At 41.0% G+C, this 16878-nt stretch overlaps 1 protein-coding gene across 5 annotated transcripts in view; it reads left to right on the forward strand.

Annotated features, from left to right (window-relative positions):
• The window catches only part of bnc2 (basonuclin zinc finger protein 2), a 192082-nt gene that overhangs the window by 137302 nt on the left and 37902 nt on the right, over positions 1–16878 (forward strand). For all 5 annotated transcript variants that reach the window (XM_086083796.1, XM_086083801.1, XM_086083797.1 and 2 more), the window contains 2 exons: positions 5613–5715; positions 8475–8710. In XM_086083796.1, coding sequence (XP_085939922.1) covers positions 5613–5715; positions 8475–8710 — 339 coding nt within the window. The remainder of the gene's footprint in view (positions 1–5612; positions 5716–8474; positions 8711–16878) is intronic.

A 16878-nucleotide genomic window follows, 5' to 3' on the forward strand; every position in this document is an offset into this window, starting at 1 on the left:
AGCAATAAAGCTATTCTACTGCTAATCGACATGCTTTTTATGTTAGCATCTGCCTGGAACTGTAAGCCATTGATATTCAATTCAATTACTCACATTATGCTGAGCAAGTAGATGGTTTGCTATGTCACATAAGTTCCATTTCCTACTCCATGGTTATCAACTCACTTCCCCCCCTCTTACATCACTGACGCCATTCTTTGATGGCATCCCACTAAATTCAGTGTGTTTAAGCGAACCTAACAAACAAGCAGAAATAAAAACTAACCAACAGTTAGCCTTAGCATAAATTCTGTGCTTCCTTTTATGTTATGACTTGCACTCGACTACAAAGCCTTTCTTTATGCGTCGTGTGCTATTTGTCACCTGGTTCCAATATGGACACTGTGCAGTCCTGACGTCTCAATCCGAGGCCAGGGCCCGTCTTTATGACATGCAACGCCGCCGCGCCTCTTTTCCCCGACACACATTGGCTGCACATTTCTGTCAGGAAATTGGCATCGTTTTCAGCAGCTAAAGCTCACAGATGAGATAATATCTCACGGCTGAGGGAAGACGAGAGGACAAGATGCTCCCGGTGTTGTAGGACGAGCCTGAGCGCCGGCCGATTCTAAACGGGCAAAACACGAGGTGCACACATGGTACGCACACGGGGTTTTCATTTACGAGCACGGCTTTGCTTAACTCGCCCGACAAGAATTGCGGTCTGTGGCGACGTGTTGAACACGGGTAAAGGGATTCGATTAAAGTGGGAAGGAACAATACCAGACCATCTGTGTGGCTTTGCATCTTGCGGAGATGCTGGAAGAGAGAAAACAAAAGCCTACTGGCGTGCATTTACGACATTAAAAACGACAAGCGCGGTAGTGCAGCTGAACAGGATGCTATTAGTCAAAGATCACCATTGCTTCTGTGGTCTCATTGTGTCTTCGCTGACGTCTGATTCCTGCTCAGGCTCAGTTGCATGTGTCGCCATTGGTCCCGGGCCACGGGGTCTGTTTACAAGGCGCGCCCGAGCCAAGAGTCCAGCCTGTAACCATCTTGTTCGAATGCTACAATACTACCACCCATCTGCCGTGCTAACGTTCGTCACGGTGAGTCCAGGCCGTCGCCGGTCATGAGTGTTTACAACTTGGCCCGGGACAGACGCTGCTGGCCAAGCAAAACAGCCATGAAACATCAAGCCTGCAGCTAAACACTAGGCCGCTATGAGACACACACTTGAGTCAGATAAGGCTGAGAAGGATGCGGACTGAGTCAAGATGTTGACCGCGACGGCTAATCGGCAGCTGTGTGACACTCAACCGAGACCCTAAACATTTTTTGCGTCACTTCAGTTTGGTTCTGTACATGCTGATCAGATGAGGTAAATGTTTGTCGACCAGCAGACAAACAACTGTCCCTTTCACAATGGCCGTGCCACAGAAATGTACTAAAATGAACAGAACCAACTGACTAGTACCCCAATGAAGCATTGCTGAAAAGTCATCATGCAGAGATCGGATTTTTAGGACCCTTTCCAAAGTAAATGCCAATCAAACTAATATGTGACCAGTACCGCAACAAAAAGATGCTGAAAAAGTCAGACGGTAAGAATTGAATAATTGAGGGCCCTTTCAACAAAATGTAGCGGAAAAAGTTATACAGAACAGGTCTGATTTTAGGAACCTTACAAATCCAACTCAAGCAACCTGTACTACTGTGACTTTGCAAGGATTGCAGAAAAGGCTTCTTTAAAATGGAAATGTTGAAAACTACAACTGGTACCCCAACCAAAGTATTCTTAAAAGTTCTCACCCTATGGATGAGATATTTTGGAATACAGGTGATTGTTCAACAACTTTACTGAAGTGGTCCTTGTGTGGCCTGCACCCCAATTAATTGTTGCTCAAAAGTCAAATGGTACAAGTGGAATACTGTATTTTAGGACCCTTCGCAAAGAAAATGTAAACAAATACCTGAACTAAACCGAGTCGTACTACTCAACAGCAGTACTCCAGCTCAAGGATGTTGAAAAGCCGTACAGGACGCGTTTGAGATTTTGGGACCCTTACAAACAACCCCAACAAAGAAGTGCTGAATGGTCATATGGTACGGATATTTGATTACCCTTACAGAGAGACCACAGAACCCACATGACCCAAGCTGTACTCCTGTGACTGGTACCCCAACAGAAGTTTGTTGCAAAGTCGTATAGTATATGGGTCGGTTATTTTTGCAAGTCTTGGCAATGGAAACTGAAAAATACTTAACTAAGCCATACTATTTGGCGGAAAGAGTTCTAAAAAGCCTCACTCACAGACCCCCTCTTCTCCTGTCCTGTCCTTTATCCCATGTTCGTCTGCTTGTTGCGAGCCAAAGAGGAAACCCTGGCGAGACGCTAACACAGTGACTAATGCTGCGTTTCTGGCCTGCCCTCAGTTAACACAACCTCCTCCCCCTCCCCAGCCTTCTGTGACAAATATGTGCGAGGGGAGTGCTGGGATCCGGGCCCGGTACTCGTCCCTGACCAAAGCCGGGCCAGGTTAGAAAGCGGGCCAAGCGCAAAGCAGACCCATGTGGTCGCACGGAGACTCGTACGAGAGGGGTGGGAGCCGTGTTTATTCTTTTGTCTCTCTTGTTTCGTCTGTTAAAGCAAACACAGATGTTTCTGATGGCCTCGTTGGACACATCTGCACGCTCACTTCCTTATTAAGAGCCTTGTAATCAATTTGTATTCTTTCAACTTCTTCCTTTGTCATTCTTTACTTGTGAAGCCTTTAACATCTCTTCCTGGCTCAAAGTCGAAATCAAAGTCGCCCCCAATGCCTTATTCTACCCTTCGTGCCTCTTGCTGCTTTAATGTGTCTTAATGCCGCAGTCTGCTTAATGGCCCAGATATGAGAGGTTGCTGCTAGCTCGCGTAATAAGTCCGTGATTAGAGGGGCGCCTTGTCACAGCGGCAGCCCCGCAGATAGTGCCACGCTCTAATTGCCGTATTAGACGCCCCTTAACTATCTTGTCAGCTGTCAAGACGCTGGCTCGTAAATAGCGGAAGGTGCGCTTGATATTTCCATTTGTTTGTTCGCATCTGCTGCTGCTACTGTTAGGCCCGTCACACATGAGGCTAATTAGCAAACGGCATCAATCTGCTAACTGCGGATACCAGGGCCTTAAATCCGGACATTTGAGACAATGTTTTTACATTCGCCGTTGATTTATTATATCATTTTCGACTGAAAGTTTACAACATAAGAACAAGAAGACAACATTTGGCCATAGGGCACCGGTTAATAAGATAGCTAGCAAATGTTGAAGGTTTTAAAGACTGCAGTACGGCCACAAAAGAACATCAACTGGTCATGCAGCAGTTGGTTGTATTGGCAATGCATCCTGGGATAGCCAGCAAAGTCCATGCAACGCTCCACAAGCTAAATATCCGCAAAAGTGTTTTTCGACAGAAATCTTAGCCAGTTTTGATTGAAAGAACAATCAAGGCAAACATAGTATGACCACTTTAGGAATATGACCAAACGTGACAGCAAATTGCAGTGCAGTAAAATGTGTCTTTAAAAATATTTTCCTGGAGAACCTTTGGCTCGTAAATAGTCAAAGCTACTTCTGAATGGCAGCTTATAAATACACACTAATTAATCCTTTCTCCCTCCCTTTACCTGAAGATCGTTAAAATGGTCAAATAATCTTTCTGTGTGTCGACACGGTTGAAAATGTTGTAATACGCCGTTTCTCAGGTTAGCTCGTTTTCACGTTGGCACCTCCGCTCGGTAAAATGTATAGATTTTGTATTTAAATTTGGATCATGGTAGTACATTTTACTTCCATAATTGTACAATATACTGTATATCAAATCCTTAAAAGTAGATCATGTTGTTCAAGTAGAACGTAAAGGTCCATACATGTGCTGAACGATGACAGATGTGCAACCTAAAGGTCGATCCCTGTCTATCGGAGCCGGTCTCATCGACCATTTCGGGACATTGTGAAATCCAGATTGTCAGATTGGACTATGACCCGCCACAATTCTGCGACTCTCACGGCTGCCGACTGTATATTCATAAAGATTCTGATAAGCGAGAGCCACATGCCGGACCGAGATTCTGCTGACTAAAAGAAGGGGGCCGCAAATCCCAATAACTGCACTGTTGCTGTTGACTTGTCATTATATCATCAGTTTCGCTCCTATGATGGTGACTGACATGATTGTATGCGAGTCAACACTAAACTATGCTAACATAAAGTCATAATTATGTGATTGCCGTGAAAGCATTTTTCTTCTGCCCATTAATTTGGCATGCATTTACTTCCATATAATTCCTTCAATTTGCATCATTCTAATTTCAACACACTCCGAAATTTCACACCTTGCTGGCTATTATTTTTCTCATTCCAAAAATTCAGTTTTCCCAAAATTCAACATTTTCCATTCCCATTCATTCCCAAAGCGACATAAATAAAACTAATTCACATTGGTTCCATTTGAAATTCAAAACTTTCAGCTCATTCAATTAACCTTGGGAAAAAAATTTAACTTTTCCCAATGACCAACATTTCAACATTCAACATACTAAAATAAAAGTTCCCGATTCATTCCGAATGACGCATTCAACAAAAGGGATGACACCCATTTGAAATTCAAATTGTTCAGCACAATTAATTATCCTTGGTAGCTATTTTAAACATGCAAAAAAAAAAAATTTTTCTACATGATTACCATTCTGTATCATTTAACATCATTCCATATAATTTGTCATAAAATTCCACATATTTTTTTATTCATTATTTATAAAACCGTTTCTCTGCCATAAATGTAAGACAATCAAATGAACAACAGTAAGTATGGCAGTAACTTAAAAATTCTTTATTACCAAGAAAACTCAAAAACTGAGAAACTCCTGTAGCCTATTCTATTTTGACTAGTAAATGCTAGCTTTGTTAGCTTGTACTTAGCATCAGCTAGGATTTTGATAATCACCATGTAAATTAGTAAAACAAAAAAACAAAAACAAAAACTAACTATCCATAATAGACAAAGTGACTTTGTCTATATGTGTCCTGGCTTAAACTCATGGGAACGCAAGCAAACATGACAGCAAACAGTGCAGTTTATTGTACTCAAGTGATCTCATAAGTTATTGCATAAATAAAAAAGAACTGATAAACAAAAAGCCGGCCGTGGCTTATTAAGATGAATGTTTGTCATTTGTTTTACTTCTCGTTTCATTGTGCCGCGCTGTCTGACGACGGCCAATTTACAGCCTGCAGCTGCTCCACCCGTTTGTGCTATACAGATGTTTTTATCTGCGCCGACAGCAGACGTTTTCTGGGTAGTCGAACGCAAATGCGGGGAGTGCCATGCGTTGCGCTCGCACTTAACCCCTCGCCGCTGAGAGCTTTCAACGCAAGTGCACCTCTGGTGGCGTAATTGAGCCTCCATCCAAACAATTTGATGGCATTTCTATTTTTTTTTTCCCCCCAGTGAACATTGGCATACTTACAGCACACAACAGGAGAATTACATGAAGGACATCTGTGAGAACTATTTTAAATCCTGACGACAAAACTCAAATAAATGTTGTTTCTCATAATAATGTGGATTTGTTTGCGTCCCTTTGCAGGCCATTCGCTGCACGCTGGTCAACTGCACGTGCGAGTGCTTCCAGCCGGGCAAGATTCACCTGCGCACATGCGACCAGTGCAAACATGGCTGGGTAGCTCACGGTAAGGATTTATTTTTATTTGGGGGGGGGGGGGGGGGGGGTAAAAACAAATTTGTAGGATTGCTGTATGACTGTTGATGTGGAAGTTTGATCTGACTCATTCATATAAAATAATAGCAATAGAAATAAGCAATTTTAAGTGTAAAACTTGCCCCCATAAAATTAAATTTTTGATGTATAAAAATAATTTGAGCCCTGAATTAATTTAGGGCTCAAATTATCTTTGAGTTTCATGAGAACATCAAAACTAGAGGTGTCAGGCGATGACAATTTTACATCGTAATTAATCGCATAACTTCAATAATTAACTCTCAATTAATTGCAAATTAATCGCACATTTTGCATCTCAATTTATATCTACATTTACAATAAAATGTACAATAAAATATTTTTTGGGGTAATTTTTCATACTCTTGTTAAAGGTGGGGAGAAATGTTAACCTAATAGAAATATGGTTGCATTTTTTTTGTCATTGATACAGTAATTTCATAACAATTCATAAAATTGTTTTAAAATGAAAGAGCTCTCTAATTTTTAACATGAATTAATTTGCGAACTTCTGCACATTTTTAAAATTGTAAAATACAACTTGACGCCGGTCCCCACAAATATATGTATTATTATTTAATTTATTACTGCTAAATTTTGTTATACTGACCCCTTTACACGACGACGTTGAACACTTTTATTTTGTTAAGTTCTCGGATGCGCATTGTAAAGTGGCGCAGCTTTACTGCAATGCGAACTTGAGGAAGATATCGACGTGTTACACTTGAACTATTTTCTGGAGTTGCTGAATAAAATACGCCTCACATCAAAAGATCAAGTGGCTTGGAGACAAGATGGTATCCATTCGGCTCTTGGTTCTCACAGGGGTTGAGAGTGCCCTTGGATTCATCTTGGAGAGCTGTAGCAGCCTAGCTTGGTGCTAATCGCTAACACTGGCGCTACTGAGTGCGTTCTGTCAACGCAGGGAACCGGTGGTAGTGCTACACAGTCCAAATGGCTCCTCCACTTGAACATTCTGCCCTTTAAACATTGTGTATTTTAGTTCTAGTGCAACTGGAATTCCCTTAGTAGAGGCTTTCCAAAAGAGGGGCAGTCGTTAATCGAGCGTTAAAGGAACTTCAAATTAACGCGCTCATTTTGACATCCCTAATCAAAGCACATATTTGTCACAAAAACATTGGTTCTTAGACTTTCTCCTCTTCTGGTAAGCTTTGTTTGTGCATGTTGGATGGCTAAACAGCCGCACCTTAGCAGGTCTCCACAAAGGTGTAATAAAACAAAAAACAAATAACCCAAAAGTACAAAGAGAAAAAGGTGTGGAAGAAAGCAGAATAAAAGAAAACACCTGTTTGGCTCACCGTAGCGGGCCGTGGCGCTCTGCGGGTGAATCAACACGAGGACCTGGGCGAATATTTCCCAGCCTCTCCCCATGAAGTGTCAGTCGTCCGTCCTCCCCCCGCCCTGGCCGTCCCCCCCCCCCCCCCCTTCGCCCTGCCTCAACTTTTCATTTCATGTCAGCATTGGCAGCCGCTCTGACAAGCACTTCTTCATTTTTTATTACGTTTGTGTCTGGCGGCGAGGCGTTGTCAGGCGAGGCCCTCGTCCCGGGATCAGAGAAAGCGAGGACGGGCCAGGTGTCACCCAGACCGGCGCGGAGGGGGAGGAAGGGTGAGAGGAGGGACGGGGGACGGACAGCAGGAAGGAGAGTGGATAGACAGGACAGAGGAAGAGTTGACTGAGGTCGCAGTCTCGCTTAGGTTTGGGCTTTCCCAGATTTATGCCTGTCAGGCTACATGCGCACAAACATTGTAGCAATTTGTTGCACTTCTTCCCTCAGGCAGCAACATAATGGAGCCAGAATGACACTTTTCCAAGAAAGTCCATTAGATGTTGCCCAAATGAAATAACTTTAGATTGCTGCTTATGTGTTCAAGTGAATGAACATCCATGTTTTGGCTGACAATTAAACATAGTACACAGGTGTCAAACTCAAGGTCCTAGGGCCAAATCTGGCCAGCCAATTTATTTCATGTGGCCCGCAAAGGCAAATCATGTGTGTGTAACATTGAAGATTGAGACATCTTATTCATAACTACGGATCATTTAAGATATGTTGATGCTGCAGGTCAATTACTATATTTTTTTGCCCATTGTGACATGTATTTAGATTTTTTTTTCACATCAATGTGAATGTTCCCTTATTGTGTAGCAAAACTGTGGCAAGAGCTAACTACATCATTTGTCATTAAAAATGCTCCTAACTGTTTATTACAGTGTTATAACATTATAGTAACCTAATTGATCAAGTTTAGCCACAATGATTACACAGGAGACTTTCTTCTTTCTTTCTTAGTTGCCATTGAACGTGCTTATGTTTACTACACGTTTATAACATTGCAATAAACTAATCTATAAAGGTTACCTCATTGTTTGTCATACCTACTATCAACAATTACACATGAGACTGTGACATCATTTATCTTGATCATATGTGGATAGAAATCGGACCAAACAGGCATGTTTTTGTAATGTGGGAGGACGCCAGTTTGTTTTGTCCAATCCTTTTCCTTTTTCTTTCAACTCCACTTTAGCTTGGCACCGCTAATATGGTTCAATATTATTCCACAAATGTACAAACAGAGGTCTTGCTCCATTTGCGGTTAAGTAGACAGACTCCCCTGGCTGGTGGAGGACTTTCTATTCAATAAAAACTGATGACTAAGTCAATAATTGCTTTGTTTTTGTGTACAGCCCTGGACAAGCTGAGCACGCAGCACCTGTACCACCCGACGCAGGTGGAGATCGTGCAGTCCAACGTGGTGTTCGACATCAGCAGCCTGATGCTGTACGGCACGCAGGCGGTGCCGGTGCGGCTCAAGATCCTTCTGGACCGCCTCTTCTCCGTGCTCAAGCAGGAGGAGGTGCTGCACATCCTGCACGGCCTGGGCTGGACCCTGCGGGACTACGTGCGGGGCTACATACTGCAGGTCAGAGACCGGCCCGCCGAACCCAGGGCTGGGCCAGCTGGGCGACAACGTAGCATACTAGCATTGTTTAATCTGGCCCTACAATCATTCACATAAGAGTCTGATAATATGTGTTGCATAAATTCAGCCTTTATATATATATATATATATATATATATATATATATATATATATATATATATATATATTTCCCCTCATTATTTTGTCAGAACTGGTTGCTTCTTTTATTGTAAATGACAAAATATTGGTAAAAATCATTTTACATGTTAACTAATTGGTAACACTTCATAATAACGATGTGTTATAACTAATGAATAGATCATTAGTAACCTGTAAATGAATTATTAATGACGTGTTTGTTAACAGTTTGTTAAGGATTTAAAATGCTGCTTTAAGATACATAATTTATCATCAATAAACTGTTAGGTAATGAGTTAAAGTTAATGATAATATACCTACTAAATGAGTAATAAATCATAAACAATCCATCCATCCATCCATCCATCCATTTTCTGTACCGCTTGTCTTCACAAGGGTCGCGGGGGTTGCTGGAGCCTATCCCAGCTGTCTTCGGGCAGTAGGCGGGGTACACCCTGAACTGGTTGCCAGCCAATCACAATCATAATCATAAACAATCGATTAGTTAATTAGTAGTGTTTTGTTGAGTATCAGTTACTAGTTTAAATATGTTATTGGAGCATTATTCTTAAGTAACAACTATTCCACATTAACTGATATAACTCATTGACAGTTTACTAATGATCTATTAACTAGTTATAACGGATAGTTATTATTAAGTGTTACCAACCAATTACCAAAACTATGAAATACTTGCATTGTTCTTGACAAATAAATTAATGATAAATAAGGAGAATGAATAACTTTTTATGAAATGATTTTGCATATTTTACATGTAATCTTTTTTTCTTTTAAGCTTATCCACAAATAGCCTGTTCTGTCTGTCTTTTATAAAAACTCAAACGTGGCCCCCGTGCTCAAGGTTTGCCCACCCCTGACAAAAATAAATAAATAAATTATATATATATATTTACAGTTTGCAATTTTACACCATTTTCTTGAAGTGGTCCACAAAACGGTGTATCGTGGCCACCTGCACTTATTTTAGGCGACAATCATGGGCCCCTTTTTTTTATCCCAACACACTTTCACTTTGTTCCCCTTCGCGGATGGATACACAAGAATAGGGGTCGGTGGTTGGGGGGGGGGAGCTTTTCCACACACAAAAAAGAAAGAAAAATAAGAGAAAAATGTCACGCCAGCAAACTACATCTCCCCTCCTTCTTCCTCTGTAATTGCACAAAAGGGTTCTGGTGCTGAAACCCGAAGTGTTCCTGAATGAATTAGTGTGCAGCGAGCGGACATGTGCATGTGGTTTTCTTACTGTATGTGTGTGTTGTGTTCACATGTGCTTATCTGTATGCAAGTGTGGTGCAATATTCCAAGAGTGTAAGTGGAACAGCATGGCGGGAATGGAAGAGAGGGTTGGGGGTATTATTGGGGGTGTCAGTGGGGGCGCTGTGTATGCACGGAAACAGCTTCTGTGACTTAAAACACTTGCAGATTCACACGCACACACACACACACACACCTTTATTATAGTGCTTTTAGTTTGCAGGGGTTTGCATCATACTAAGAGCTATTCATAATATTTCACCTTATGTTTGGCAAAATGAGATAATCAGAATTTAGCAAATAATCTGCCTGTATGATTATTTATAAGAATGATTATCATTATGTGTAGCTAAATGTGCGTTCCAAATTTAGCGGTGATGGTTAACTTTCACGTTTTTCGTCAAAAGCACTTATAATGTTTACTACAGCGTTTTAACGTTATAATAACCTAATTAAGGTTCCCTTATTGTTTAGCAGTACCCACAGTTAACGATTACACACGAGACTGGAAATCAGGCAATAGCAAACTTCCTCAGTTTTCATCAAAAGTGCTTAAAATGTTTACTACAATGTCATACAGTTGTACTAACCTAATTCATAAAGGTTTCTTTTTGTCCAGCAGTACCCGCAATTAATGATTTCACACGCAATTAGTGATAGCCAATGTTCTCAGTTTGCATCAAACGTGCCTCTTAACATTTACTACCATGTTATAACATTGTAATACCTTAATTCATAAAAGTTCCCTAATTGTTTGGCAATACCCATAATCAACAATTACACACGAGAATGGAAATCAGGCAATCGCAAACTTCCTCAGTTTTCATGAAAAGCGCTTTTAACATTTACTACCATGTAATAACAGTGTAATAACTTAATTCATAAAAGTTCCCTCATTGTTTAGCAGTACCCACAATTAACGATCACACACAAGGCTGGAAGTGCCACAATGATGTGACTCTGACATGGAATCATAATTATTATTACCTCCACCACTGCTGCAATGAACTCTTATTGTTGGCGGCTAAGTAATAGCACGTGCCACTATGGCCTTTTAGCTAGTAATTTACTGAAGAAATAAAGCACAGCGCATCTCGCCTGCAGCAGAACAAAAAGTAAACAGGCAGACGGAGGGACAGGGGTGTGACTAAAAATGCGTACACTCGGCAATTTACCTTTGTAATAGGCTGTTCATAGTGCAGAAGTTAATCAATAGCATTAACGACTCCAGTGGATGGAAGTTTGATTTGAAAAGGAGAGGAATTACACGTGGCATCAATAACCATTAAAATAAATGATTGGCTTTTTTGGGGGGTGGGTGGGGATAGGGGGGTAGTTGTGTTTTGTCACGTGCACACTGTCTTTGCATGGATAAATGAATGGGGATGGTGAAATTATAATATTATAGTGGTATATTTTTTCATTTGATTTTCATTCATTGGAATCTATTAAATAAATAAAAAATAATGGCCAACAAAAAACACAATATAAAATGTAATTTATATATAGAGAGACGTTCACTTACACACAATATATAACATTTTCAGAATATATTGCATTAAAAAAAATTGTTTTTTAAATCAACAAATGTTTTTTTTCTCCCTTAAAAATCCATATGTCTATTAATAATATATAATGTCTATTAATAATATATAATATATATATATATATATATATATATATATATATATATATATAATCCATCATATCTATAGCTATCGTATCTATTGTGTTGCATCTATATCATATCTACAGTAGACTATATCTATCTATCATATCATATCATATCATTGTATCGTAAACATTTATCTTATCCATCTTGTGGGTTCACTTAGCCCAAGTCTGATTGTTCCACATGTAGTTTGGATCCGTTCCCCGCAGATGTGATGAGTGGAAAATAGTGCGTGTAATATCTTGTTTATGCTTTTTTTCACACATTTGCATATGTCAGTGAGGGCTTCCCAGCAGTTCAAACCGGGACGACATGGGAACACTGCCCTTCACTTTGGCACCACCGCCACTCCGCTCTCCATCCCTCGACCCTTCATTCTTGTCATCCTACTGTCATGCTTGTTTCCACGGTATAACGTACCCCCCCCCCCCCCCTTCCCCACCCCTCCATTCCACTCAGGCCACAGTCTGTCGCCGCTCCCTCCGCTGTTGGCCGCACACAGATGGGAATGTCATCAGCGCTCCCCCTCCACTCCGTCTCCCACACTCTCTATTATGTCTTCCTCTTCCTAATCCCTCACCCGGTGAAAAATAAGTTGCGCGGGAGGAAGGCAGGCGAGTGGAAACGAGGCCCGAGGAGAGGAGCCGGCGTGCGGGCCCGGGTCCCAGGCTTTTCCTGAGCGACATTCCCAGTAATGTTCTGTCCTTGTAGAACATTGGGCTGCCTCCGCTTTTATGAGATGCGGTTTTCCTGACTCCACACGGCTTCCAGGAGGCCCAGATGGAACCGCTAACAACTCCCAGTACTGCACACACACACACACACACACACAAACACACACACACACACACACTCACTGTACACACACAGTCCTAACCCTAATTGCACACACACCCGGAGGAATGCTTATTCAAACTATCAGGCGCACACGGCCGCAGAATCAGTCTGGCCCGCCAACACTCACTGCCGCATGCCTCCACACGAGGGTGTCTACTAACCATTAACTCACACTATCTGACTCCCAGAAAAAAAAAAAGGGGGAAAAAAAAGTTGTACATGCGTCGCAACATGCATGCGGTTTATGTAATTACACGCATTGGTGGCGCAAACGGAAAACCAGACGCTGTACAGTAAACTCTTGGATGCAACAGGACGGAGCCCTGCCATGAAAAAGTGTGAGTAATCGCTAACCTCCTAAAAAAAAAAGCTTTCAAATGGATTATTTTAATCATTTGTACTTGTTTTATACTGTTCCACAAACCATCATTCCAAAAAACTTACATATTTCAGAAGCTGATGAACATTCCAAATGCATTTTGCATGAAAAATGGGGTGAAAATATGGACTACCGCAAAAAAAAAGAAAAATATATTTGAAAAAAATATTTTTTGAACTTTTTTTTCTAAATTCCGCAATCGATTCAATTTAGATTTTTTTTTTTCCCGGTACGCTTCGATTCACTTCAATTCAATCCGATATTGATTAATTACGGAAGATCAATTCTTCTTAATTATCAAGGACATGAAAAAAAATCCACAAACATTCAATTCCAATTAAAATTTTGCAAAATAATTACGTTTATTAATGAAATTAACATGTTATAATAACATCAGCAAGGATGAGATTAATATATTTTTATAATTCAAATTCAATAATTGAAAATAAAGATTAAAAAGATTCTGAAATGTCTTAAAGTGCAATAAGTCAGGGCTTTCATAAAAGAAAAATACTTTTAAATTCATGTGAACAGTAAATTTTAATAAAACAGTAAAATACAACAAAAAAAGGCTTTTAAAATTCTATTTTCTTATGAATTTTTCAGAAAAAAACAAAATTATTTTCTGATATCACCATGAATCGATATCGGGCTCAAAAAGAAAAATTGAATTGATATCAAAAATGATATTTATTTTTTTCAAACCAGCCCTAGGCGGTACACTATATAATGTTTGAAATTGTCTAAATTTTGAGATTTTTTTTTTTATTTAGAAAAAAAAAAGGTTGGGAACAGTGTGGTTGTTTACTTATGTTTGATAAGAACAGCAATATTGAATTGCCGTCCCTGGAAAGTACATCTAAAAATAATTGGTATGAGTGTAATTACCAATTAATAAACTGGTCATTACAAATTCTGTCATTCAGTGAAGCTGATTTTTGAATAATCATGTCTTTACACATTTAAGAAAAATAGAGAGTACTAATTGACTTGTGATAAGCAAGTAATTGGCTGTCAAAATAAGAAACAACATGTAACTTTGGGAGGTTAAGCTACATCCACACTACGGGCAGTTTTATTCTGCTCAATACGACTGGCGTTGAAACAGGAGTTCAGAACATTCCGAGCGAGATATTCCCCTAAAATCTGGAGAGAGAAAAAAAAACACAAAATCTGAATTGGGCCTACGGTGCAAATCCCGGCTCGTCTGCTTCTTGGGACAAAAGTCTCATGACATCAGTAGCAAAAGTCGCTGCTGCTCGCCTAAAACTTCCATTTTAGGTCATCCCGTTCACAACATCTTCTCCACTTGCCGGCCTCCGTACGCCACTCTGGTCCTCCTCCTCCTCCTCCTCCTGCGCCCGCCATCACCACCCCTTCCCCTCGTAACCTGTTTTCTGTTATCACTGCTTAATGCCTCACCCCGGGAGATGGATGGGAGAGAGTGAGAGCGAACGTCCTCTTAAGGTGGAAATTCTTACGTTCATATGGTTATGATTTGGGCGGGAAGGTCAGGCTCCAGTTTTTTGCTGGAAGGGTTGCACGGTTTGTTAGCCACGTGACGGCCCGCCAGTACTTAATCAAGGTGATTCTTCCCACACACACACACATTTATTGTGTTTAGTGTGCTGACTTAAAAGTAATAGTCAGACAAAAAAATGAGATGATTCCAGATCAGAGATAAGCAGCATGTTGCTACCTATTCGCTATTAAAAACATAAATGATCATTACCGGACAGCTGATGCGCCGGCGCGGGCGATATCAAGCGGACGCGGGATCTTCACAGCTTGCAAATCCGCCACTAGGCTCCTGACACACACTCACAAAAAAAATAAAAATAAAGCTGCCGCACGGCAAATCCTCAGCGCCTCGCGATCCCGAATCTGAGCCCCAAATGAATTCAAGCTGGAGCGGCGAGGTTACGAGCAGGTTACATGGTATGCAGGAATTTGGGGAAATAATTCCCCTGATATTGGATTCGGAGGAATCGGACCATAGAGTCAGCGAGGCCTGGCGAACCGAGCTTGCGGAATGGGCTACCTCTGCCAAGTCCCGAACCAATCCCAATCTGGATCGACACCAAACTGTAGGTGCAATATTAACTGAGAAACTCAGGAAAGTTAGCATGGTTGTCCCCATGAATCATCATTTTTGTGTTAACTTCTAACTAACAACAAAACTGAGGCTGCGTTCAGACTACAGGCCTTAATGCTCAATTTTTTGGGGGCAAAATCCGATTTTTGTGTGTAATCGTTCACATTACGTGTGAACCAAATGTATTCCCAAAGTGACACGCATGCGCAGAAGAAGACACGATGTCACCACGTACTGTTTACGGAAGTCCGTAAACATGGATGTAGCAAGCTGCGCTTGTGAGAAAGAAGAGAGTCCGGTTTTTAGTCATCCGCCAGAACTGTTGTTATTCCCGACCCCGCCGTGCAGAACGGTGACGTCTGTCACTTTTCAATTCCGCAAAGTGTCCGATAAATGCGACCTGTCCGTTCAGACTGAGGTCGCGTTGCAAAAAATCGGATACGTATCCGATCTAGGACCACATATGAAAGTGACTTTGAGTCCGTTTTGAAAAATCGGAATTGAGAAAAAAAATCAGATACAGTTCAAAAAATCTTACTTGGGTAGCATTTAACTAAATTTTTATTATTATTATTATTATTATTATTATTATTTGCATTTACTTTTTTGAGTGATTCATAAAATACTTAAATGCAGAAATAGCTGAATGCTAATAGCTGAATGCTAAGCTGAATGCTTATGAAGGAAATTGAAAGATAAATTATGTAAAAATGACAAATTACAAAAATCTGTCCAAGGTAGGATTTAATCATTTGAACACGTATAAAGGTTAGAAACAACATATGTGCGAATGCTGGAAGCAAACAAATATGGTTGTTAACGTTCACGCATGAAAGATCCCACAAGTGCATATGTCCAAATTACACGCCATTAACTCCACAAGCATCAACACCGGGTCGTGATAACACAAAAACAACCCATCGGTGCTATCATATTTGCATGTCAGACAGTACATATCAGATTTGTATTAATATTTAGAAGTGATCCGATCTGAAGATATCCAATTCCGTGCGTTATCTTCCATTTATGCGACCATAACCCCTAAATCCAAATTGTCCCATTAAACAGAAAACCAAACCCAAAAACCAGCGCTTTACGCATAACATGCCCCAGAATGGCTGCGGGGTACCCAGTGGGTTTTCCTTATATGAATCCAGATTCTCAAAGCAAAGAACTGAGATTTCAGGACAATATCAGGCCCTCGTTCGTGGCCTCGGAGCAGGTCAGCGCAAATCCCATTTGAGCGGGATGTGCGGGGCCAAAAAGTGTGCAGGAATGCACGCGCTGTGAACACGAAACCTGCTATCATCTCAACGGCTCCTTGTTGTAGTTATTCACATTCACGTTAAGCGTCAAACAGGCCAAGTCCAATTTCGGCTTGGGACCATCCATCATATCCGGCAAACGGAACAGGAAGTCCAGGCCGTTGCTTCGCTAGATTAAAGGTTGGCCCAGGAACAAGTCGCAGCGACTACAAAGACATCGTATTCATCATTGATCCTCAGTCCAATTTATGAGCATCCCAGCTTGTCCAATACGCACCGTAACACAGTTTTCCCGTCACTCGCGTCTCACTGAGCTAATATGCTCTTTATAGTTTGGAACAATCGTACGTGATTCAAAACAGCCAAGACATTTTTAGCCTTTCAAGGCCAACTCACTCACAGGTTGAAATCAAAAAATTCCCTTCGTTCGACTGACGACACAAAAGGCTACGGTGTGGTCGGAGAATTGCACGATTAAGCGCATTATGTTGGCGAATTACTCCTTGA

Source organism: Leptonotus elevatus, chromosome 8 (genome assembly GCF_054856555.1).
Source record: "Leptonotus elevatus isolate MCC_2025b chromosome 8, RoL_Lele_1.0, whole genome shotgun sequence".
Lineage (NCBI taxonomy): Eukaryota > Metazoa > Chordata > Actinopteri > Syngnathiformes > Syngnathidae > Leptonotus > Leptonotus elevatus.